This window comes from Myotis daubentonii, chromosome 14, assembly GCF_963259705.1.
Source record: "Myotis daubentonii chromosome 14, mMyoDau2.1, whole genome shotgun sequence".
NCBI lineage: Eukaryota > Metazoa > Chordata > Mammalia > Chiroptera > Vespertilionidae > Myotis > Myotis daubentonii.
In genome coordinates, this window is record NC_081853.1 from 36,070,900 (window position 1) to 36,096,783 (window position 25,884).

The following is a 25,884-nucleotide window of genomic DNA, read 5'->3' on the forward strand; positions in this document are numbered from 1 at the left end:
GACACCGGAAGCTTCCTGGCCCCGGCGGAGTTTGGCTCTCTTCTGGAAGATCGGTGCCGGCAGTGTCGGCGGCGCGGAGCCACCTTGCTGCCGGGCTGTGGTTGCCGGCCTCATGTCCCTGGGCCTTAGGCCGTAACCAGCCCCCGCCGAAGGCCGCAGCAGGCCGGAGTAGCACAGTCTGGGCCCTCGGCGCCCCTGGGGGAGGGCCCGCAGCCTCGCCAGGTCTTCGGCGGCGGGAGCCGCTCCGCCTTCTGGATCTCTGTGCCTTCCCGGCGACCGACGATAGGCTCCCTTGGAATTTCGATTCGCCGGGTGACCTTGCGCTCTAGGTGACGCCTCGCTTGTAGTTCGTGGCTGCTCTTGGCTGTTCAGGTATAGCCCGTCTGCTCATCACCCCAGATTATCGTCAAGTGCCCGAAATTGGTGTTGCTGAAAGGACCAAGACCTGGGAGGCAGGTGGAGTTCTAGTTCTGCTTGCCAAGCATATGACATTATTTACTATAATGGTTTATAATAACAGTAGTAACCTTTTATTACAGGGAGTTCGCTTTGTGCCCGGTATTGCGCTAAGTAGAGTTCTTCCACCAACCTTGGGAGTTTAGATGTTATGCCATATTATGAATCTTCATACTGAGATACAGAGAGTTGGGTGTTTTGACCAAAGTTATACACTTAGGAAATGAAGAACCTATCTGTCCCCAAAGCCTGGGGACACATAACTTCTGTGAACCACAGTTTGTTTCTTCTTTGTAAAAGGAATGGGTGGCATCAGCAGACAGTTACTACTACCTTGATGCCTCTTTATATTTGAAGCAAAGTGCAAATAAAAGGTGCTTTGCCTTGGAAACGGTGCTAGTGCCTGTTTTGGTACAACTGATTTATGGGGTAGTGTTTCATTACCAAGTAGAAAATCAAGTCTTGATAGAGGAGGACTGCAGCACCATGGAAGAGAAGCAATGGAGAAGCTGATCTGGGTCCAGAATTCGGCTGTTGTAGCGCTCGGAACTGGATACTTACATTCTGTTTGAGCCTTATTTCTTCTTCTGACTGAAAAAGGTTGGGTTAGAGGTGATCTACAAGGTCCCTTTCAGATCTAACATTCTACTTCTGTGTAGGAATTAGGAGTTTTACTTGGTTCAGCCATCACATGTCACACGTACCATACTTAATTTTCACATAAGACATATGTACACATCCCTATGCATGCTTATGTATACACACTCAAATGTTTACGTGAAGCTTCCAATTTTGTGCGCACAAATGAAGTTTCACCTGGGTTAGCCCTTTTAAGACTTGAAAATCTAGAGGCAGAGAAACCTTTAGGAGAAAATCTGGAAATTACATTAAAGGAGTTATAGTAGATTATTTCAGATGCCTCACAAATAGTCCACTTTGCATAACTGAAGATCGACCCAGAAGTTAGGAGACATCTTCAAACCTTTCATGGGTTAGCTGAGCAAAGGAGAAATTCCAGGGGCTGCTCCATATATCTCCGTAGACCAGATACTTCCCAGGAGCCTCTTGGGGACAGGAGGCCACGGGAGAATCTCCAGTGTCTTATTCGGTAGTCTCCGTGAACATTTTGAGGTTGGGAACCATCCTTCGTTCTTCAGTGCTTCTGGGAATAAGTACCTAAAATTTAAACATGAGCCATTTTTGAATGTACACCAATGAGTGCAGTCATTCATACCTGTTTTATGGAAGTATAAATCAGTAGACCTTTTAGAAAGCAATTTGTATCTGTCAAAAACAATTATCTGGGGAATCTTCAAATCTGAGGCCTGTAGTCCTAAAAGTTACAGGGGTTTAGGGTAATTTTAAAAATATTAATTTCTTTGTAATTTTCCAACTTTTCTTCAAGTATGTATTACCTAAAATGGAAGAAGAAAAACTAATGAAACACTTAATAATAATTGACACCATGTGCCAGGCACTGTACCAAAAAGCCTAAGCGACTGCCGACCGGCTGACCGGCTGGTAGCTATGATGCACAACGACCACCAGTGGGCAAGACGCTCAACGCAGGAGCTGCCGAGCTGCCGAGCTGCGGTGACTTGGCAGCTGAGGTTCTTGGGTGATGCACCAGGAACCAGAGAGGAGGGAGCCCGTTTGTGGGGTGTGTTACCCGAGAACCACCCTCTTGCAATCCAGGACTCCTCCGGGGATGTCGGAGAGCCGATTTCGGCCGATCCCCGCGGGGCAGGCCTAGGGACCCGTGCACCGAGCCTCTAGTACCATTATAGCAGACCAATGAGGTATAGGTATTAATCCCATCTTCAACGTTGGGAAATGAGGTTTAAGGGCTAAGGAGACTTGCCTAAGTAAGCAAAGCTGTAAGTGGCAGTAGCTGTGGTGAGAACTCAGATCTGTCTGACCCCAGAACCTACCAGGGGTGGGCAAACTTTTTGACTCGAGGGCCACAATGGGTTCTTAAACTGGACCGAGGGCTGGAACAAAAGCATGGATGGAGTGTTTGTGTGAACTAATATAAATTCAAAGTAAACATCATTACATAAAAGGGTACGGTCTTTTATTTCAATAGTTGTATTCATTTCAAACGGGCCAGATCCGGCCGCACGCGGGCTGTAGTTTGCCCACGGCTGAGGCGTTTCGTAACTTCAGTGTCATCTGTGATATGATGGTGTTGAAGCAGAGTTAGATTAAACAAATGGCCATGAAGCTCTTCAGATTGCTGAGATTTTCACTAGAGCAGTGCTGGTTCCCAATTTTGAGTTCATACTGTGCTGAAGAAAATAAAACCTTAGCCAAACATGTGATGCCATTTTTTAAAAATCCCCACAGCATTTTAAAATAAAAATTACAATGACTATTAAACTTTATACTTATCCTTAAAAGGTAATGAAAATATTCTGTTATGAGACATTTTTGGATCCCGAAGGCATGACAAAAGCAGACTTACTAGTTGCTATAGGATCATTTATGGCTGAAAAATTTTTTTTAATTATAAAATGTTAACACTACTGATCTGGAAAATAGCAGTGATCAAAATTCTTAACATAAGATCAGACTTAGAAATAAGTCATAATTGTGTCATAGAAACTATTTTATGAGTGCCTGTTGATTATCAGGCTAAAGGGAATTGTTTATTAGCAGTTTCAAACCATTACCTCTGGAGATTATTTGGCAGGGGGTGGGAGTGGGGTGGGGAGGGGGGGGTGGTAATGAATTTGGCTTGTTTTTTTTGTAATACTCCTGTTTGCCAGGCACTTCCCATAGAAATTTATTTCTCTGAGCAATCCAATGAAGTGGCGTTGGCATTCCCATTTAAAAATGGTAAGAGGCGACTGGCCCAAGATCAAAAAGCAGGAAGAAGTCATATCTGAGCCCAGTTCCATGGATTCCAAGTCAAGTACTCTTGAAATAACTTGTATGCCACTAGGTTCACTTAGCAAATGCCAAGAGCCCCTTTGCTTCTTCAGTGGCACCTAGGATTCTAAATCAGCGGATACCATGATATTTCTATGAATTTTCTTTATTTCAGTGCATTAATGGTCTTTGAGGCGCTCTTGGTTTTTCTCTTTCTCTCACTGCTCTCTTCATCCACTCAAACTATCAACAAGTCTTAGGACCTTAATTCTAAAATATATTCTATGTTTATCTACTTTTGTCATCTTTGTAGCTTAATCCTACACTAGAGCCTTCTAACTTGACTTCCTGCTTCAACTCTTGCCCCTCTATGATCAGTTAGTTCTTCACACAGCAGCCTGAGCAGTCCTTAATGTAAATTTGATCTTATCCCTCTCCTGGTTTATTCAAACTATTCAGTTGCTTCCCATTGCCCTTAGAATAAAGTTCATACCTTTACTGTAGCCTGATGTGATCTGGCACGTCTGTCTGCTTGACTTCATCTCACATCATGCTCACCTAGCTCCTCAGTCACGCTGGCTTGTGGTTCCTTAACACACTGGTGTGACTGTGATTGGGCCTCTGCCCAAGTGCTCTGCTCTTAACATCTGCTTGACTGCTTCTTGCTCATCATTCAGGTTTCAGCTCTTGTCTCTTGAGAGAGACCTTTCCTGATATTACCCCACCCACTCCACTCCACTTATTTATTTATTTTTGCTTAGAGAGAGAGGAAGGGAGAGAGAGAAAAAAACAACATTGATTTGTTGTTCCACTTAGTGCATTCATTGGTTCCACTTATTAATGCAATCTTGGTATATCGGGATGACACTCTAACTAACTGAGATACTCTTATTTCTTTTATCTTACTCATTGTAATTACTAATTGTCTCATCAATTATCCCTTTACTATTATCTGTCACACACACTGTAATAAAAGCTTCAAGATGGTGAGGACCTTGTGTCTGGTTCTTTATTGCGTTTCTATGGCCTAATGTAGTACCTGGCACCCCAGTAATTGTTTAATAAATTGAGTATACTTATTGAACAGAAACCAGCACAGTCATTTTAAATCTTTACTCTGCTGCTTGCAGTAATTTTTTTTAATTAAATCTTTATTGTTCAGATTATTACAGTTGTTCCTCTTTTTCCCCCCCATAGTTCCCCTCCACCCGCTTCCCACCCTACCCTCTGCCCTTACCCCCCACCCACACTGTCCTCATCCATAGGTGTATGATTTTTGTCCAATCTCTTCCCGCATCCCCCACACCCCTTTCCCCCTTGCCCCGAGAATAGTCAGTCCACTCCCTTTCTATGCCCCTAATTCTATTATATTCATCAGTTTATTCTGTTCATCAGATTATTTATTCACTTGATTTTTAGATTCACTTGTTGATAGATGTGTATTTGTTGTTCATAATTTGTATCTTTACCTTTTTCTTCTTCTTCCTCTTCTTAAAGGATACCTTTCAGCTTTTTCTTATCTGTGAAACTCTTTATCTGACCTTCAATTCTGAATGATAGCTTTGCGGGGTAAAGCAATCTTGGTTGTAGGTTCTTGGTATTCATCACTTTGAATATTTCTTGCCACTCCCTTCTGGCCTGCATGGTTTCTGTTGAGAAATCAGCTGACAGTTGTTTGGGTACTCCCTTATAGGTAACTAACTGTTTTTCTCTTGCTGCTTTTAAGATTCTCTCTTTGTCTTTTGCCGTTGGCATTTTAATTATGATGTGCCTTGGTGTGGTCCTCTTTGGATTCCTTTTGTTTGGGGTTCTCTGTGCTTCCCGGACTTATAAGTCTATTTCTTTCACCAGGTAGGGGAAGTTTTCTGCTATTATTTCTTCAAATAGGTTTTCAATATCTTGCTCTTTCTCTCTTCTTCTGGCACCCCCATAATTCGGATGTTGGTACACTTGAAGTTGTCCCAGAGGCTTCTTACACTATCTTCATATTTTTGGATTCTTTTTTCTTTTTCCTTTTCCGGTTGGGTGTTTTTTGCTTCTTTGTATTTCAAATCTTTGACTTGATTCTTGGGATACTCTAGTCTGCTGTTGGATCTCTGTATATTATTCTTTATTTCAGTCAGTGTTTGCTTAATTTCTAATTGGTCCTTTTTCATATCCTTGAGGGTCTCGCTAAATTTCTTGGAGGTTTCTAGAAGATTCTTGAGTAACCTTATAACTGTGGTTTTGAACTCTATATCCAGTAGTTTGCTTTCCTCCATTTCTTTTATTTGTGACATGTTTCTTTGTCTCTGCATTTTGGCTCCATCCCTGTGTTGATAGAGTGGCTTTATGTGCTAGGAGTCCTATAGGCTCAGCCTCCCCAGTCACCTGAGGTGGATGCTCTTGGTGCACCCCTTTGTGGGCTGTGTGCACAGTCTTGTTGTAGTTTAGCCTTGATTACTGTTGATATCACTGGGAGGAATTGACCTCCAGACCAATTAACTGTGAGGACCAGTTGTGTCTACAATGGGCGAACTGCTGTGCTGGAAACACCCTTATGGGGCAGGACTTGCTTCAGTGGGGCTTTGGTGCTCACTGAGTCTGCCCCCTGAGTGTGTCTCTTAAGGATCTGAAGAGTTGTAATCTGGTGGTCTCGCTTTGACCACTGGGTACACTGGCTCTTGGATCTCCAAGGAGGTACAGTGGGGCCTTGACTCACGAGTTTAATTCGTTCTGTGACGGAGCTCGTAACTCATATTACTCATATGTCAAATCATAAAGTGAACGAGTGAGACACGTGATGCTGGGCTGATGTTGTGGCGTTCACTGTTACGTTCGCTGCGCCAACTAGTGGTGGGTTATCTGAAGCTGGCTCATAACCCTAATTTTAGCTCGCAACTCAAAGCAAAAAATCGGCCGAGAGACGGCTCATATCTTGAAAAACTCGTTAGTCGGGACACTCGTAAGTCAAGGCCCCACTGTACAAAGTCAGCCACTGCCTAAGGCCACCCAGCAGGAGCTACAGAGAGATCTGCAGATTCCTCCTCTTTGTATGGGGTTTGGAGGTGCCCAGATGAGGCGGAGCTGTGAAGCAGTGCAGGCTGCTGAGGAGCCTTAGGCCTTCTTTTGGAAGCTCTGGGGTTCTTTGTCCCAGCTGCAGTTTGTTAGGTTAGGTTGCAAAAGGCCAGGCCATTCATATGCAAAAGCCTCTTTGCACAGCTTGGGTGGGGTTGTAAATTGGGTGGGGCGTGGTCTCAGGGAATCACTGGGGCAGTGCAAACAGCAATGGTTGCCTGTCAGCACTGCCACAATAGGTCCCTGGGTCTCTGTGTCCTGTGGCCCTGTGTAGGAATAATGACCGCTGCAGGCACCTCTGCAAGAAAGCCGCCCTCGTGTTCCAGCCTGATACCAGACAGTCCAGTTTCTCCCCATAGGAGTCTGGGTCCCCAGAACTGGGTTTCAGAGCAGTCGAGAGTTTGTATTCCGCCCTCCCCCCCACCCCCCGATTGAAAAAGACAACAGCGTACCCAGTTTCATGCGCCTCGGTACCTTCGCTCTTCGGCACCTCTGCACTTCCTACCAGTCGAGATGCGCTTTTTTCTTTCCCTCCAGTTGTCGGACTTCCACTCAGCCAGACTTCCCGTGGTTCTGGATGATAACTGTTTTGTCTTTTAGTTGTAGTTTTGATGTGGTTGTGGGAGGCAGCAAGTACAGGCGTTTCCCTATGCTGCCATCTTGGTTCTCAAAATAGGTAGTTTTTTTAAAAAAATACCTTATTGCTTTGGAAGTCCCTTTGAACACAATTTGATTAAAAAAAATACCCTGTATTTACCAGTAGGTGGCACTCATGGTCATTGGTATTATTACAAAACAAGATTTTAGAATTTTAGAGAGAACAGCTTTTAAAAATTAACATGTCTTTGTTTTCCAGTTCATTTGAGCAGCAGACCATTCAAACAGCATAATCACTAAAAGCTGTATCTATGTGAGGACTATTTTAGCTATAATTATCCTGAGCAGAGCAATGTTTTCATATTAAGCTATGTATCTATTAAATTTTATTAGGGAACTTGGCCTTACATGACACTAACTGTATCATTCCAGCCATTGGTCTGGGCTTTCATAGGGTGGAATAAGAAAAGAGGAAAAAAAAATCAGAAAAAAGAAAAACAGAAAGATGAGAGGAAGACTTGATGGAAGGGGGGAAATTGAGAGTAGTTTTACTGTGAGGCGATGCCTGCTGATTATAATGAGCCTTTTCATTTGCAATAGGAGATAGTAGTTCTTTTTAACAGTTGCCCAAAACATTGTTCCTATACGTTGTCTCTGTCATTGCAGGAGCTTTGTGAGAGAATTTCAGTGTGTGGAAACATTGGTCTGGGTTCCAACCAGTGTATATCTGAAGGTCTCAGTATAATACCAGGATCAAAATACTGCATATCTGTCAGCCGGCCAGCCATATACTTAATGACTCCTAAAAGTCTCATGGACTTCTAAAGTAAGTTTTCTTTCTTTCAGTGATTAACAGCATTTTTTGGTTTAGCATATTTAAAGGAGAGAAACTACATTTAGTAGTTTTGCATGAGGTAAAGAGGCATTATACTTTTTTCATTTATGCAAAAGAAAAAATAGCAAGTAGCATTATTTATCCACAATGATGCTATATCATACTATGGCAAGAAATAGATCTTTTACCTTATCTAAAGATTGGTTATGAAGCAGTGGCTCTTGTATACGATTTGGTTATAACTGAATCAATTACATATGACTTACATCACCACCTGATTTATTTACTTTTGTCTATTTTTTGTCTCTACCTTTTAAAATATTAGCTCCCTAAGAAAGCCTTTGTTTTGTTCATGTCTGTATTCCCAGTGCCTGCCACATAATGGGCTCTTAATAAATATTTGTCAAATGAAGGGTTGAATTAGTATGGAGTGGGAACATAAGCACATCTAGCTTGAATATTTTTCTAACACTAAATGTATTACAATTATGTAGTGCCTTCCAGAGAGCTTAGAAAAAAAGATGTTCATGTACATCTTTATTTATTCTCAAGCTGACTAAGATAGGCAATGTAATGTGTTAAAAGTGGCCATCTTAGTCAAAGAAATATTTAAAAATTGGCTGAGGAAAGCAGAATACATCAAAAAAATACATCATCTGACTCCCACTCAGTACTTTTCTTGATAGGCCAGTAGTTTTTAGACATGGAAATGTTGGGGATCCTTCTGGGTTTTTGTTCTTTTAAACTTTTTATTCACATATAACTTACAAACAGAAAAGTACATAATCCTAAGAGGACAGCTTGATTAAATTTTTTTATTAAGATAATTTTTTACAATAGTTTTAGGTTCAAAGCAAAATTGGGGGGAAGTACAGAGATTTCCCATACACCTCTTGTCCCTACAAGAGCATAGCCTCCCCCATTATCAACAGTCCCCCATTATTAACATCTCCCGCTAAAGTGGTATTGTAGTTCCAGTTGGTGAACCCACATTGACACATGATTATCACTCAGAGTCCATAGTTTACATTATGGGTCACTCTTGGTGTTGTATGTTCTATGGATTTGGACAAATGTATAATATATGTAATGATATATATTCAGCATTATGGTATACAGAGTGTTTTTACTGCCCTAAAAGTCCTCCGTGGTTTGATGGAATTTGTACAAAATGAGCACACCCATGCAATCATCATTCAGATTAATAGATGACATTATCACTACTACTTCCCCAAGGGTAACTGCTAACATGATCTCTAGCTTCATGGATTAATTTTGTCTCTTTCTGTACTTTATATTACTGGACCCACAGACTGTGTGCTCTTTTGAGTGGCTGCTTTCATTCTTTTCATTCACTTTGATGTTTGTAATATTCATCTGTTACCTCATGTAGTTGCAGTTTGTTTATTCTCAGTGCTGTGGACCTCAGTTTGTTTCTCCCTGCACTTTATCTAAACAAGAAACATTAAAGACTTAGTGGTGCTCTTTGATTGGACTACAATTATCAGGCAGTTAGCAAATCTACTCCCCTGTAATGGTGTAAGATTAGTCATGTGAACTTGGTCAGAGATTTTGGAAACTAATAGGGAACATGAATATTTGGTAGCACCAGTAATTGCATTCGTATGTATTGTGGAGATCAGTTGAATCAACTCTGAATAATGGCAGAAATTTTGTCAGGGTGAACGAGGCCCTTAATTGTTTTGCCGTTAGATCAGCTCATAACAGCACCAACAAAAATGTAAACTCTTCTTCATTGGCCCCTAAAGACTCCCCACTTTTTCTTAACATTTTTAATTTTCAGTGTTCTGTTTGCGCAGGAAGCACCATGGCCTGTGCTGCTGTCTTGGTTCCTGGGTTGTTGCGAGGCTCTGTTGGAGCCATCTGCTCCCAGGCTGCTTTGTTGAAATCGACACGTGGCGCTTTGCGCTACCTTACGCTAACCAGGTGAGTTACCGACCTTCAGTGTCATTTGAGGTTGATTTTCAAAGAGACCTGACCTGCGGATGGTCATGGGAGGCATATCAAACTCCTGAAGCCATGACATAACAGACTGCTTAAATGTGCATGGCATCAGTAAATCGTTAAATTTTACTTAGATGTACAAATTTTTATAGACCATTTTCTAGGACCCAGAATGTTATATTGTATTTTGGATAGTCATGATATTACAGGGCAAACGAATTTAATTCTTTCTTATGAGGATAATACTTAGCTTATTAACCCAATTTGACTCTCTGTTACAGCATAATGAAATCCAAGAGGAAAACTGATCACTTGGAGAGAACTGCAAATGCCCTTCGACAGGAGGTTGGTATCTTTGGGCTGTAGCAGGCTTTCCTAGGCAGGATGGTTTGCACACAGTTAAGACTGGTTTATGGAGAAGGTACTAGATAAGCTCTATCCCTTCGAAGGATAGTCAGGGAAAGTTGGTAATTTTTCTGTTTAGAACTTTTCTGAACAGGCCGTGTGACAACTGATTTGAAAAAATGATAGTGAAATACTCAAATTTTTCCCTTTAAACTTGGGATGGACAGATTAATTTTTTGATGAAGAAAATATAGCAGCAATTGAGGGAACTATCCTCACAATTAGGATGCATAGGTTTATATTTTAGGGCTAGAACTTCTTTTAGAGCCCACATCTTATGAATAGCTTACCTTTCCTTTTTCTTTCTTATTTATGTTTGACACCATGTCTCAAAGTCCTTGTTCTTATCCCTACTTTAGAACAACTTATTTCATCAAGGGAGAACACACTAACATCTGAGAAAGGAAGGTGGACGAGCTCTTATTACATGGGCTGACCTTTCCCTACCAAATTCAAACTAGAGAAAGCTAATCCACCACCTGAAGGGGTCAGGGCTGGGAAATAAGGATCCTCACCCTTTACCTCAGTGAGTAACCACATTTTCTTTTAAAAACTTAAATTGGATATATGTTTTGCTTTTTGAGTGATTCTTTATTTGGATGTATTTAGCTTAGTGTTCTAAGTTAAAAATATTTGATATAAGGAAGGATTTATACACTTTCATAAGCAAGGTCAGAAATTGTATTGTTGCAGTAGTTGAAATTTTAGAAGACATAGTTGGGTGCTCTTTGATGTAATAGAATATTGTTTAGGCCCCACTTTTCAAGCTGGTTCTCTTTTCAGAAAATTGCTTTGGGACTGAGGGCGGTATGCTTGTGAATTCAGCTTTAAGCAATGTTTTCCTGAGAACCCATGTAAAATTAGTTCAGCATAATAGATATGGATGTGTGGGACAATACACTTTTCCCACTGATGATAAATTGGAAAAGACCTTTTCTAGGTTTGTCCAACACACAAAAACACGCTGATTCTGTAAATGTGAGATTTGTTAGAATTTCTTTTTTAAAAAGCGAAACCTTGCCAGTTTTGAAGAAGAAAAAGTGGGTTAACAGTCTTGGGCTGTGCTCTTTTCTGTTATATTTTGAGACAGGTAGAACTAGAGCAGAATTTGGCAGGTTTTCTGTGAAGGGTCAGATAGTCTTCGGCTTCATGGGCCAGTTTTAGCCCCAACTAGAAAACTCTGCCTCTACAGAGTGAAAACAGCCATAGACAACACGTAACAAACCGGTGTGGCTGGGATCAAATACAGTCTTCTTTATCAGAACACCCAGATACGGTGTGTGGGTCATAGTTTGCCAATCTCTGAATTAGGGTAGCCGTTTCAGAATTTTACAGGACGAAATTATTGAGACTTTTGGTGAGGGGGTTATTTTGAGCCAAGTTTACGAAGATTAATGTAAACTCTAATCCTGCAATTGAAAAGTTGAGAATTTTAATGCTGAAAAGTCAGAAAGTATAGGGCTAATTTCAAAATCTTGGCGGAAGAATTTTTCAATTGCAACTCTTTTCCTTCTATTTCTAATTTCCCCTTCTTTCCCAAACAGAATGAGAGCGGGGAGCTGGGAGGAGCAGGATAAAGCTAGAGGAATAGCCTCAGCAGTATAAGGTCATCAGGGGTGAGCCAGTCTGATCTTGGACTTGTTGAAATGTTGGGCCATAATAGAACTGGCCCACCACATGGTCTCGTCTACCACTCTTTCTTTAATTTGAATTGCAAGTGTACTTTACAAAACTCCCCATATGCCATTTGCTCTTCAGTTCAAGTCTGTGAGGTAGCCTAAGGATAGGCTGGCATCTGCATTTTACATAAGAGGAAGCAGAGCCTAGGAGATAACGAATGGTTTCTCCTAGGGCCAGAGGGAAGCTGCAGCACAAGTCTGTGATTCTTAAGCCAAAGGACCTTGCTGCTCCTCCTGGGTGGGTGTAGAATGGACCACTCACCCACCCAGAAATGTCCTTTCCTTACTAGACATTGGGTTCCCTATAGAGAACTTATCGAATGAGCATATTATGATGTTGATGCTTCTTTCTTTAGGCTGTAAAGTAACCAGTCTGAGCCACGCCGATGCAGGAAACTGAGCTCTTGAAATGAATGGCATTTGACTGTTTGTGTTGAACTCACAGTTTTTCCTCAAGGATCAAAGAATAAGCAGACTGGTTAGCCTTAGAAATGTCAAACAGATAAGAGTAGAGATACTGTAATGCAGTAAGGATTGTTCAGGCAAAACTAAGTTTTCACTGGAGGGGTCACTCTGTGCCTAACTCTGCAGAGAGCTGACCCACTGAGCAAGATGTACTCTGTTCATGAATTTGATGGGAGAGCTTGGTAATGAAAGAATTTTGCCTATGCTACTGCTTCTTAACTATGCCCAGAACTTAACTTGTTTATGTCTAAATGTATAGTATTGGTGCGTTTCAATAATTTAAGTGACCTAAGAGGCAAGATTTTTTCCCCTCACTCTCCCCACCAGGGGACCCAGTCAAATCAAGTATTTTATCTTAAATTCAGCAGACATGTGTCAAGTGCCTGCTGTCTGCCCAGCTCTGTTGTAGGTGCAGGGGACTCAGCAGTGCATGAGGCAGGTAAAGCCCCTGTTGTATATGGAGCTTCATCCTGGTGCAGATAAACCAGAGAATGTCAGGTGTCATACACTATTGTCGGAGAACTTACTCTTGAACCCTGCTCACCTTGCTCGCTGCGCTCATTGTCAGAGTAAGTTTCTCCTTGATCCTGTTCATGACGCCAGTTGTCAGGAGCACTTGCTCCTGAGTCTGCACAATCTCCTGAACCAGTTGTTGGGAGTACTTACTCCTTTATCCAGCCCAACTATGCCACCTGTTGGGTCCAAGCCCCTCTGCCAGAGACTGGACCTTCATGGATGCTGCGTATTGGACAGAGAAGATAGGAGAAGTCATAGGCATATAAGAGAGTCTTTATTGCAGAGCAAGTAGCCATTGCTAACAAGGAGCTATCACATAAGCAGTCCTTCAAACTAGCCTTACAATGTAGCTGCACACAGCAGCTCTTGTTAATACAGGAGCCATACTGAGCATCCATGCACTGGCTGGTCAGCAGCACATCTTTATACCAACTTAGACAAAAGAGGCTTCTTGCCAAATAGTGACATCAATACTTGGGCTACAGAAAGGCACGCCTGCGCATTGTGTACAGTAATCGCTGTGACCTTGCTTTTGCACCTGCATATGGCAAATTGGCCTTGAGCATCCGGCATACTCTGGACAGGGCCCCCACACTCAAATTAGCCTTGAACATCCAGCGTACTCTGATCAGGGTTCCCACAGCTAGGAAGGAAGGGGACCAGGCTAATGGCTGGACTCAGGGTGCTATTTTAAATGGTACTATTTGAGCCGAGACTTGAATACAGAAAGGAGCCAGACAGGTGCACAGCATTACTGGCAGGAGCCAAGCTTTGAGGCAGGGACTTGCTTGGCCTATTCAGAGGAAGGTGGTAGGAGGAGGGGTAGGCAGGGCCCAGGTTGTATTAACAGTGTGGGCTTGGATAAGGAGTTGGATTTTGTTCTAAGGGTAAGGGAGGGTTTTAAGCAGGGAAATGACAGGTGATTTACATTTTAATGGGTCACCTTTTTCTTGGTGGAGCACTGGGTTTTTGCTGTGCTTTGACACCAGGTTGGAGGCTACTGACAGAGTCTCTGGAAAGATGATGTGGCTTAGAGTAGCCTGGTAGTGATGGGGTCAGAGAGCAGTGGGTGGATCTGGGACAGAGGCAAGGCTAATGGGATTTACAAATTGAGATGAAGGCGCAGTTAGTGAGAGGAGAGGAAACCGAGCGATTTCTGGCTTTAGGATTTGAACTCTGGATAGATGATGATGGTGCCATGTATTTGCTGACACGGAGAAGACCAAGCGTGGCGGAGAGGAAGTAAAGAGCTCAACTTGGGATAACCTGGGGTGGGAGGATGGTAAGTGGATGGAGTTTCAGATGAAGCAAGATTGGCCATGAGTTTTGTCAACTCATACCATGTTGACTTTGGAGCATGGGTTCCTGAAAGTTCCTTATACTGTTTTTACTGGTTTTGTATATGTTTGAAATTTTGCATAATAATAAAAAGGAAGAAGCTTTGGGAGATAAAAGGGTTCTGTGTTGGATGTGTTGTTTGAAATGGAAATTCAAATCAGCAGTTGGGTGGATGAGTTTGGAGTTCACTGCTGGAAATAAAAAGTTTAAGCTGCATAGAGAGTAAGGGAAGAGGGCCCAGGCCTCAGCCCTGGGGTGTGTCAGCATTTAGAGGTCAGGCAGGAGAAGGAGGGCCAGAAGGGGAGAGGAGAAAGAGGAGCAGGTGGGTTTCAATAATCTAAGTGACCTAAGGAAAGTCTGCAGGGTGTTGGTAAAGCCAGGAGAAAAGTTTCCAGGAGGGAGGGGCTCCTGTGCTGGATTCTGTGGAGGTCATCATTGGGTTTAGCGAAATGGATAGTGGGTGACCAGAATGACTGGTGTTAGTCCATTGCCCAGAGTGAAAGCTTGGCTGTCTTGTGTTGGAGAGAGAATAGGAGATGAGAAGGTGGAGCCAGAATCACTTTTACGTGAATGTGAGCAAAGAAATGGGGTGATAGCTGGATTAAGGGAGAGGCTTGTTTTGTCTGTTGTATTTTGAGAAGCACCGAAGCACAGAGGTCAAGTGCCTGGATTCCAGTATCTGCTTTGCCACTTACTAGCTGTGAGACCTCACGTTTTTTTCATATGTAAAATGGGGATAGTACTAACCCTTGTCTTCTACAGTTTCTGTGACGGTTGAATGAATTAATGTGTGTAGAGTGTGTGGCACATGGTAAGCTCTGATTAAAGGTGTTTGCTCCTAATGTTATTATTACAGGTGGAAGGTCTGAGTGCTTGCATGTGTTCTCGTGGAGATGGGGGGAAAGGGGTGATGAATGAGAGAGGATACTTGCTCCACTGAAGGCTTGAGAAGGCAGAGAGATCAGCCAGGTGGATAGGTTAGCCTTTGGTAGGAACAAGGAGAATTCATTTGCCAGGATGTAGTATTGACAGGCATAAACCACTTGAGAAGTTGTACAGTTGGCAGAATTTTGTGCTCTTTCCTTGTCAGTAAATCTCTTCAGTAAAACCAGTATCTTTTCATCAGGTTCTACTCATCAGAGTGGTATTCTGCTTCAGTTGAACTGATGGCTCTGGGCCTTGGTGTCCTCATGTGTAAAATGACATAGTATTTTTTGATGACTAAGTTTTTCTTTAACTCTGAAATTCTCTGTGCCCTCTTTTGTTTCAGGTCATCGCTAATCTTGGCTTTGTCTAAATTTTTAAGCCAACAAAAGAATGAATGGGAATGAACAGCGGAAGCCATTTAGGTTTCCCAAAGAAAGACCTATTTCCTGTACAGAGACTGTTGTAGCAGCAGTAACATCAAGATATCCTATATAAAACCAGCTTTTTAAAATCAGTATGATGGAATTTCCTTTTAGATGCTGACTTCGTCAAAGCCTTAAAAATGCGTGCTAGTAAAAGTTGGCAAATGTATTGTTATTTTATTGAACAGTAGAAGAGTCTAAATGTTATTTTATGGAAAACTTAATTTCCTGCCATGTGTTTTAACTTAGGGCATGGCTAGTTGAGGTTTCAGTTGCGAAATCTTTTGATCCGTTGAGTATGAGAACAAGTACAAATGTTAAAACATAAAGTTTCTCCATCATGTTTTACTTATTCAATCAAAGTAAAGAAAAAAATGGCACACAACAAGGGCCATGATTACAGATCTTAATCATGTGAAACTAGCTTCAGAATAAAATAAAGATGCGGTCTTCAAAAAAGATTTTGCTAATGTTTTTAATCCACTTTGCTAGAAATCTTTATGTAGTGTACAGTATTTGTATTAACGAAATAAAATAGTATTAAAAATCATGAATTGTACAAGATATTGTGTGTGATCACTTCTACAGTTGTGCCCAGATTATGAGGACTAATGGCAACAGATATATTAGTGTGTGAGTTACTACCAGTAGGCATAAAGCACCTAATAACATTGTTGGTCATAGGGACTAACCAAATGAAAATAGGACTTTTTCAATAGAAATTTAGCTTCTTTCCCTTCTTCATTGAATTTTGTATTTGGACATTGGCAAATGATTGGTGATTTCATTTCACATAGATGAGCATGTGATTGTGAAGCATGCTCACATGTTTCAGTTGGAATTCTGTGTTCCTCTTCGTCCTCCAGCCAGCGATTATGAATGTTGGCTTTTCTGCCACCAGGTGACCCTTTGGGGTGTGTTTAAAGCTTACACATATCTAGCTCTGTTCATGAGTCTGACAGATACCAGTTAAGCGGTTATAAATGAAATAATCTAGCTCTTAGCTTTGTTTCTAAAGATTATCATATTGAAGGAAAATAATGTTTACAAAATAAACATTTCTGGAAACCTAAGAAAAATGAGAGTAATCTATATATATAAAAGGCTAAGTGTCTGACCGGTTGCTATGATGCATACTGACCACTAGGGGGCAGACACTCAGTGCAGGAGCTGCTGAGCTGCAGTGACTTGGCAGCGGCGGTTCTCAGGTGACACACCCCAAAACCAGAGAGGAGGGAGCCTGATTCCTTTGGGGCTTCGCGATTCCACCTTCGGCAGTGGGTTATGTTGTTGCTGGGGCACTGTTGGCCCAAATCTGGTTTACTGCACACTTGTGTTTGTGTTCCACACCCTGTACGACGCAACTTTGCAGAGTGCCCTCTCGTACTCTGGGACCCCTTGGGGGATGTCGGAGAGCCAGTTTCGGCCCGATCCCTGCAGGCCAGGCCGAGGGACCCCACCTGCTGGAGGGACGACCACTCCCCCTCCCCTGCTCACTCTGCACCAGGGAGGGACCGCGGGGGGGGGGGGGGGCGGGGGGAGGGTGTTGGCTCCAGGGCGTGTCCGGCCCTTCTTGCCCAGTCCCGCCCCATTGGCCACCTTCTAATTAATTTCCTTTCAATGTACACGAATCCATGCACTGGGTCACTAGTAATGTAATAGAGGAGAACCCTCTGATGATTCTTATTGTCTTTGTAGTAAGATATTTAAAATCGACTGTGTGGCAAACATAAGATTCCTTTTCTGCTGAGGAGACCTGCCTTCCCTGACTTCTATAGTTTTGAATATGAATCTAGATTTTCTGTGGTGTTTTTCCCCCCACCTAACATTTTTTTTAAGCAACGAGGACTCCCAAACTTCTAACATTTGTTCTAGATACCAATTTTAAGTGACTTTAAGTTAGAGTTTCCATTTATTCTGCAAATATTTACTGAGTCTTACTGTGTGTTAGTCCTGGGAAGTTAGTGTAGATATAAATTCTACCCAGTATCTGATCTCAGAAGGCATGTGGTCTGTGTGAAAGACTTGTTCTTGAGTATTTATAATTACATCAATCTGGGCTAACTATGATAATAAAGGCGGATCATTTTATGGGTAGAGTTGAGAGGATGGAGAGAAGAGGAAGGCCTCCAGCAGAGGCCTGGAAGGTGGGGTAAGAGGTTGATAGACAGGACTGAGAGCGTGTGCCACATGCCGAATGACTAGGCAGCATTGGGGAGGTAGACAAGTGTCAGGTGCCTTTGAGGACCAGCATGCTCTCCAGTTTGGCTGGTAAACCAGTAGCACAGGGATCCAAGAGGAGCTTAAGCTGGTATGAGTTACAAAGGCCTTTAGCATTCTTTTATATTTGTAGTGGAGTGTTAGAGAGCCCTTGAAGGTTTTTGAGCTGGAAAGTAACTCAGTGAGGTCAGAACACTAGGAGTATTCATCTGTTTTGTAGTTAGTTTTAATTTCTGCAATTTGTCATGGACTTCTTGCCGGTTCAGAACAAACACAGGTTCAGAGCTAACATAGTTCCACTTTGCATAGGTTGTACTCACAGAGAATTTAGACGCCAGGCTTACAGCAGGTCTTCATTCCCTAAGCAATTCTCAGGTTGCCCAGCCTGGTGCATGGCACATACACGCTTGCTTATTAAACAGTCCCTTCAAGAGATGGTTTTTGTATGTAGAATAAAATTCAATTAGTATTTAAAAAATGTTTTTATTGCTTATTTAAAGGGAGATGAAGGGAGAGGGAGAGAGAGAGAGAGAGAGAAACATCAATGAGAGAGGAACATCATCAATCCCTGCCTCCTGCACGCACCGCACCCCACTGGGGATCGAGCCCACGACCCTGGGCATGTGCCCTGACTGGGAATGGAACCAGCGACCTCTTAATTCCTGCGTCAGTGCTCAATAGCTGAGGCACACTGGCAGGGCTCAATTAGTATTTTAACAAGTCTCTCAGAAAGAAGATAATTAAAATTTGTTCACCGGGTGGTAGGCAGCATTTTAAAGCAAAGCATGCTTTACCTTGTTTTGCAATTTTAAGAAACCACATCTTTGTAGGTTTTGAAAAAACCCGAGTTACCAGAAAGCCACAGTTTGTTCCTTGCATTGTGTACACACTAACCTCAGCCAGTTCATCTCTTGACTCAAGGTCGTGACGGCAGCTAAGGTGTGTGGAACAGCCAATGAGTCACCCTCTGTGAAGAGGCTCCGCCTGCTTGTTGCTGATCAAGACTTTTCCTTTAAAGCCGGCCAGTGGTGAGTGGCTTTTCTGTTTCTAGGGGTTGTATGTGCTCAGGAAGATGCCGCCAGATAGAAGGGCTTGATTTTGTTTCTGGAAAGGACGTCTGTGGCCCGCTGTTTCTCCTGAGGGGTAGGAATCTAGACCACCTCCATTCAGGGTGAGCCCTCCTTGACACGGAGAACCAGTTTCTTTCCTAGCCTCAGAGCTTGCCTCGGTTTTGAGCCCAGACCCTCTCAGTCATACATGAAAATTGCTGCCTTGAGTTTTTCTTATTGAAATAAAGCAACTGATAATTCTGTCTGTAAGATGGTTGCTAGTAAAATGCACTGAAGTAATCTAACCTTGAGTTACGTGCTGCCGGGGATTGATGTTTTCAAAAATTAGTGTTCCTTACGTCAAATTCAGAGGAAACAGCAGTCTGGAAAGAAGAATCACCGGCATGTCACAGAGCTGACCACCCTCTCAACCAAGTTCCTGCATCACTCATATCTCGTCTGGGCTGAGTTTATTATCAGTGCTGAGTTTATGATCAGGACCCCCAGGCAGGCCTAGCGCACACCACACTCATGAGTCTGCCCGTTGGGCTCTGAGGACTAGTCAGTATGCTGACAGGGTAACAGCCCAGCTGTCCCGTCTCGTCCCACTCCCTGCGAATGGCCTCACGGAGCTGCAATTCACGTTGAATTGTAAATAAAGCAACTTGTGTTTCCTTAGGAAAGGTGTGTTTGGGTGTATGTTTCCTTTATTTAAGTAAAGCATTCACTTCTAAATGAATTTCTGGCATGTCAGTGTGGTCGCATTTCTTAGGAGTCACTTGACTAATTTTGGCAGTCCATCTGGAAATGTGGTTTTGTTAGAAGGAGGATGTGTGATAATAGCAAGTGTGATAATAGCAAGAGTTAGCAGTCTTGTGTTAATAGTTTGCCTTTGAATTTAGAACTAGAAAACAAGATGCTGATTGCAATAATTTGCGTTTGTGAAGCAATTTACTGCAATCTTTGCACATGTTCAGTGATACATATTAAATGCATTTGGGCTGTTTTAGGGGGGAGGTGGGCAACATTTTTACCCTTCAAAACTATTTAGCAGTTATTACATTGGAAAATGGAAACTTTAATTGTAATGATCTGTCTTTCCACATTTCCCTTCTGGGGAAGTATTTGTGTCCTGTGCACAGCATTGTCTCTTTGCCTTCAGCTCTGAATTGTGCCAAGACTCTCCCTAGTCCCTGATTAGAAAAATCCCATGCGTTGATTTATAACGCTGCAACCATGGTGTGCCTGCAAGTGTATTAGCACTTGCAAACTGTGGTTACCTGATGAGGAAAATGTCATCATTCTCTAGTGACATATATAGAAATAGGTTCCATTGTGATCTCAAGATAAAATTATTGAGGGTGTTATATATCCCATATCAGTGAATGGATTTAGTCAGATTGCTGATGTTAGGAGTGATTTTAGTATGTGGCTGATAGATTCTGGCTTTGAGGGTCATCTCTGGCTGGTTAGCCATGACCCTTTCCCTGCCAGGTGTCACTCAGCACTTATTCCTGGCACCTGGATCCTCCTCTTTTAAAAGATTGCTCCCTTAGCACTAACAGATGGCATGGCTGTAGAGACTGTGAATTCCTTTGACTTCATGGGGACAGCATAGCCATTTGCAGATTTTGTCATAGCTCATTTAATTGCATTTATTTGTTAACTTTCCTATCATTAGGGGTTTATTGAGGGCAGGAACCAAGACATCCTTGCATCTTGACATCCACCGTGAACCACAGCACCTGTACGTGGTAGGCAGGTTCCGTCTGCAGTGTTTGCACAAGGAAGGGTGAGGGGTTCTGAGGACCGTTGCTGAGGACCGTTTGGGATCTCAGGAAAGCACTCATTTAGCCGTGGTTTGCATGCTTGGTGTGTGCGGGCACTGGGGCTGCGGCTGGCCAGGACAGGGCCACCTGGACAGTTGGATGTGGGTATGTGTGGTTCGCTACAGAATCGGGCTCTTTCAGTTCTTCGTAGACTCACACATCTGGAGGTGCGGTAGGTGGAGGTGCAGTAGGTGCCTCATCTCAGCTCCAAGAGTGCTAATCATACACAGGGATTACTGTGTGTATGTGTTGCAGACACTTTCTTGGACAGATGTTTTATTAAATATGTATTGTACATATTTTCTTAAATCCATTCAGGTGATGTCATTTGAATTCTTCTGTAGCATTTAATGGAGTCCTTCTTTCTAAAGGTGTCTGTCTTTCCAGAGTTTCTAGAGAAGAGGGATTTCCTTTCACTCACCTGAGAATGGTCTTTAGCAACACCAAGCAGCAGAGGGCGCTATAATTCAGGCGATGAAGCCGCAAAAGTAGCTCATTGATGTATTTATTTTTTTAAACATGGAAGCTGTGGAGGTGCTATATACCTTCTCTGAGAAAGCATATAGCATCTGTGTTAATAAGTGTTAACTATAGTTTTTAAAAATTGCATCTTGTCTGAAATGAAAGGGAAATTAAGGTATTCATGGGAAATAGTCAATGAAATATAGGCGAAAGTAGGCTAGGGACCTTTTCTGGAGTACTTCTAGTCCAGAACTGGTTTTTAAAGACTATAAAAAATGACCGGATATTTAAGGTCATTGAGCAAAAGAGAACATCTTTTAAGGTCATAGATCAAATCAGTAGAGAACATTGTGTGCTTTTTGTGTAAGTCTACTGGTAGGAAAACAGCTGGGGAAAATGATACTATTGCTCTGTGATGGCTGAGAAACATCAAGATTGGATGTTTACGTTTCCTAGACATGGAGATGAGAATCTTTTGTGGTCCCAGATTCCAATAAATTTTTCTTTTCTTGGTATGTGACTAGGTCTGTTACATTTCTTAGACCCCACCCAAAAAGGGTTCCTGTGGCATAGAATTCCTGAAGGCTGGAAACTTCCAGGAGTCCTAGCCTATAGGAGTGTGGTCAGAAGAAAATATTTCAAACATGAGACTTCCACAGCTTAGAAGGCCATATCAACCTGTTCAGTTTGTCAAATACCAGTGAAAGAATTTCCGTTGCTTTTTTTTTTTCCACCTTTTAAAATTGTTTGAGATACACTTTACAAATCATAAAACTTACCCATTTAAAGTATAAAATCTAGCCACTTAAAATGGTTTTTAATATATTCACAGAATTGTAAAACCATTGGCACAATCAAATTAGAACATTCTCATCATCCCCAAAAGAAACCCTATGCCAGTTATCATTGACTCCCATCCTCCTTAGACAACTATCTATTTTGTGTATATATGTATTTGCCTATTCTGGATATTTCATACCAATGGAATTATGCAATATGTGGTTTTTTCTATGATTGGCTTCTTTCACTTACATATAATTTCCAGTGTTCATCTGTGTTGTAGCATGTATCATTACTTCATTCCATTGTATGGTTATAATTTATTTTGTTTATATACTCATCAGTTGGTGAACATTTAGATTGTTTTCACTTTTAGGCTACTATCAATAATGCTACTATGAATATTCATGTGCATGTTTTGAGTGGACATATGTTTTCATTTCTCTTGGATATATACCTAGGAGTGGAATTGTTGATAGTATGATAATTCAAACATTTTCAGGTATTGCCAAACTGTTTTCCAAAGTGGCTGTGCCATTTTGCAGTCCTACCAATTTCTCTAGATCCTCAGTAATGTACAAGGCTTCTAATTTCCTCACTAACACTTGCTGTTGTCTGTCTTATTCGCCATCCATCCCAGTGAGTGTGAAGTGTTAGTTCATTGTAATTTTGATTTGCATTTCCCTAATAGCTTAAAATGTTCATGTGTTTATTAGTCATTTTATATATCTTCTTTGGAGAAATGTTCATACAAATCCTTTGCCCATTTTTTTTGTCTTTTTTTTATTGAGTTATAAGAATTATCTACATATTCTGTATACAGATCCCTTATCAGATGTATGATTTGAAAATATTTTTTCCTATTCTGTCAGTTGTCTTTTAATTTTCTTGTTGGGATCATTTATAGCACAATGTTTTTAATTTTGATGCAGTCTAGTTTAATTTTTTCTTTGACCTTTGTATTTTGGTGTCTAGGTAACTGTTGCCATGAAGAGTTACTCCTGTGTAAGTCTTAAGAGTTTATAATTTTAGCTCTTACATTTAACTCTGTGAGCCATTTTGAGTTAACTTTTGTATATGGTGTGAAGTCGGGATCAAACGTTGTTCTTTTTATAAATGGATATTCACTTGTCCCAGCACCATTTATTGAAAGGCTATTCTTTTGCCTTCGAATTGTGTTGGTACCCTTGTTGAAAATTAACTGGCCATAAACTTAAGTGTTTATTTCTGGACTCTCAGTCCTTTTCCATTGATCTATAAGCCTGTTCTTATGCCAGTATCACAGTGTCTTCATTAATGTAGCTTTAATAGTAAGTTTTGATGATTCTGGGTTCCTTGAATTTCCATATTAATTTTATGATCAACTTATCAGTTTCTGGAAAGAAACCAGCTGGGTTTTGATAGATAATGCATTGAATCTAGAGATCAATTCGGGGAATATTGCTGTCTTAACATATAAAGTCTCAATCCATGAACATGAGATGTCTTCCCATTTATTTAGATCTTTGATTTTTTTTCAACAAGGTTTGGTGGTTTTCATTATACAAGTCTTGTGTTGCTTTTGTTAAATTTATGCCTAATTATTTTATTCTTTTTTATTCTATTACAAATATAATTATTTTTCTTAAACTCACATTTAGATTGTTCATTGCTGGTTTATAGAAATACAATTGATTTTGTTATTGATTTTGTATCCTGCAACCTTATTTGACCTGTTACTTAGTTTTATTATCTTCATAGTAAATTCTTAGGACTTTCTATATACAACATCATGTCATTTGCAACTTCTTTCTCTCCTGTCTGGATGCTTTTTATTTCATTTTCTTGCTTAATTGCCTTGGTTAGAACCTCTAGTACAATGTTGAATAGAAGTGATGGGAGCAGACATCCATGTCTTGTTTCCGTTCTTGGGGGTGCGGCGGGGACAGACTTTCAGCCTTTTACCATCACATATGGTGTTAGCTATGGATATTTTGTAGCTGCCTTTTATCAAGCTGAGTAAGTTCCCATTTATTCCTAGTTTGTTGAGAATTTTTATTATCTAAGGATGTTGAATTTTTTCAAATGCCTTTTCTGCATCTGTTGAGACTCTCCTTTATTAAGTGGTGTATTTCATTGGTTGATTTTCAGATGTAAACCAACCTTATATTCCTGGGATTTTTGTATTTGCATTCACAAGGAATATTGATCTATAGTTTCCCTCCCTGTGATACTTTTCTTTGGTTTCGGTATCACGGTAATAGAATGAGTTGGGAAGTGGTCTTTTCTTATTTTTTGGAAGAGCTTGTGAAAGATTAGTATTAATTATTCTTTAAATGCTTGGTAGAATTCATGAGTGATAACGCCAGAACCTACCCTTTTCTTGTGTAAAGTTTTAAAATTAGTCATTCAATTAGTTTGTTATGGGTCTATTCAGATTTTCTGTTTATTTTTTAGTCTAATTTGGTAGTTTGTATCTTTTTGTTTCTTGTTTTTTCCTAGTCTAGCTAACAGTTTGTCAGTTTTGTTTACCTTGCTCCCCACTTTTAAAATTGCTTCAACAGTAATAATTTATTTTCCTTTCCTTGTAGGATTGATTTCTTTATCCCAGGAGTCTCTGTGGTTGGTGGGTTCTCAATATGCTCCAGCCCCCGGCTGCTAGAACAGGAGAGAGTAATAGAATTGGCAGTGAAATATACGAACCACCCTCCTGCTGTCTGGATTCATAAACAGGTGAGCAGATCTCTGTTTAAACCTGCAGATTAGGGCATCTCTGCCTCCCACAGTTTGTGTTCAGCTCACTTAATCTAAGAAACGAGACTTGTGTGAGGAGGGTACATGCTCACAAAGAGCTCCTTTGCATCCTGAATTCAGGCTCCAAAAGTCCAAAGGAGCAGAGTCTTTTTGGTGCATTAAATATGACTCGAAGATACTTTGGGATCTGGAAATATCTTCTGAGACGCCAAACAGTGTTTAGTTGAATACTACCATAGGAGTAAAGCATTTTGCTTTATATGTAAGGTTGTGAAAATTGGCTCTTTTTATGTCTTGTAAATTTTAAATCTACACATCACATTATTTTGTCCTAATAATCCTAAATAAAAGGGAATTAAACTACCATTCTGTCATCATTTGGAGGGAACATGTCCCAGATCACATACTGCTCAGGCCAGAGCTGAGCACGCTAAATCTGTGGGGTCAGTTCCTCTCCATGGCAGGCTCTAGAGGGCTCGTCACATGGGGTTCTGAGAGGGAATCCATGTTGGCTGCTAATAACTCATGCTTCCTCATGGGACTCAAACAGCCTAAATAAGCGGCATGTTCATTCCCTGCTAGAAGTCTGATAACAAGAAGGGGCTCAAGCAGGTCAGTTATTAGTCATCTTAGGTTTTGAACCTTGTGTTTTTTTCACTGCCATCACCTTCACTTCTCAAGTGTGCCGACTTTATTTACCAACAACCCATCCCATCCCGGGCATTCTCTTAATCCCTTTACCAAAAAGGTGTACCAGTGCAGATATTGTATATATTTTAAAAATTTATATCAAGGGGCAAAGGAACTTGAATAAAACAGTTTTGAAAAAGACAACTAACATGGGAGGAATCATATTACTCAAATTTAAGATTAAATAAAGCTACAGTAATCAAAACTGTGGTATTGGTATAGGGATAGACACACAGCTCAATGGAACAGAATAAAAAGTTCAGAAATAGAATCATATACATATGGCCACTTAGTTTTTTTACATTGATTTTTATTTTTAGAGAGAGTAGAAGGACGGGGGCAGAGAGAGAGAGAGAGAGAGAGAGAAACATCAATGTAAGAGACACACATCAGTTGGTTGCCTCCCACACGTGCCCCCATCGGGACTGAGAATCGAACCTGCAACCCAGGTACATACCCTTGATTGGGAATGAAACACACAACTTGTTGGTGAATGGCCTGACACTCTAACCCAGGGGTGGGCAAACTTTTTGACTCGAGGGCCACAATGGGTTCTTAAACTGGACCGGAGGGCCGGAACAAAAGCAT

At 41.3% G+C, this 25,884-nt stretch overlaps 1 protein-coding gene across 5 annotated transcripts in view; it reads left to right on the forward strand.

Annotated features, from left to right (window-relative positions):
• The first annotated feature begins 32 nt into the window (after positions 1-32).
• Positions 33-25,884, forward strand: part of OXNAD1 (oxidoreductase NAD binding domain containing 1) — a 33,465-nt gene continuing 7,613 nt past the window's right edge. The window contains exons 1-6 of one of the 5 annotated variants that reach the window (XM_059664038.1): positions 33-372; positions 7,648-7,807; positions 9,621-9,763; positions 10,063-10,126; positions 18,675-18,781; positions 24,444-24,585. In XM_059664038.1, the coding sequence (XP_059520021.1) occupies positions 9,645-9,763; positions 10,063-10,126; positions 18,675-18,781; positions 24,444-24,585 (432 nt within the window). In that variant the 5' untranslated portion in view covers positions 33-372; positions 7,648-7,807; positions 9,621-9,644. Of the gene's footprint in view, positions 373-435; positions 457-7,647; positions 7,808-9,620; positions 9,764-10,062; positions 10,127-18,674; positions 18,782-24,443; positions 24,586-25,884 lie in introns of those variants that run through there. The other 4 variants (XM_059664036.1, XM_059664040.1, XM_059664037.1 and 1 more) reach the window with 4 other exon arrangements.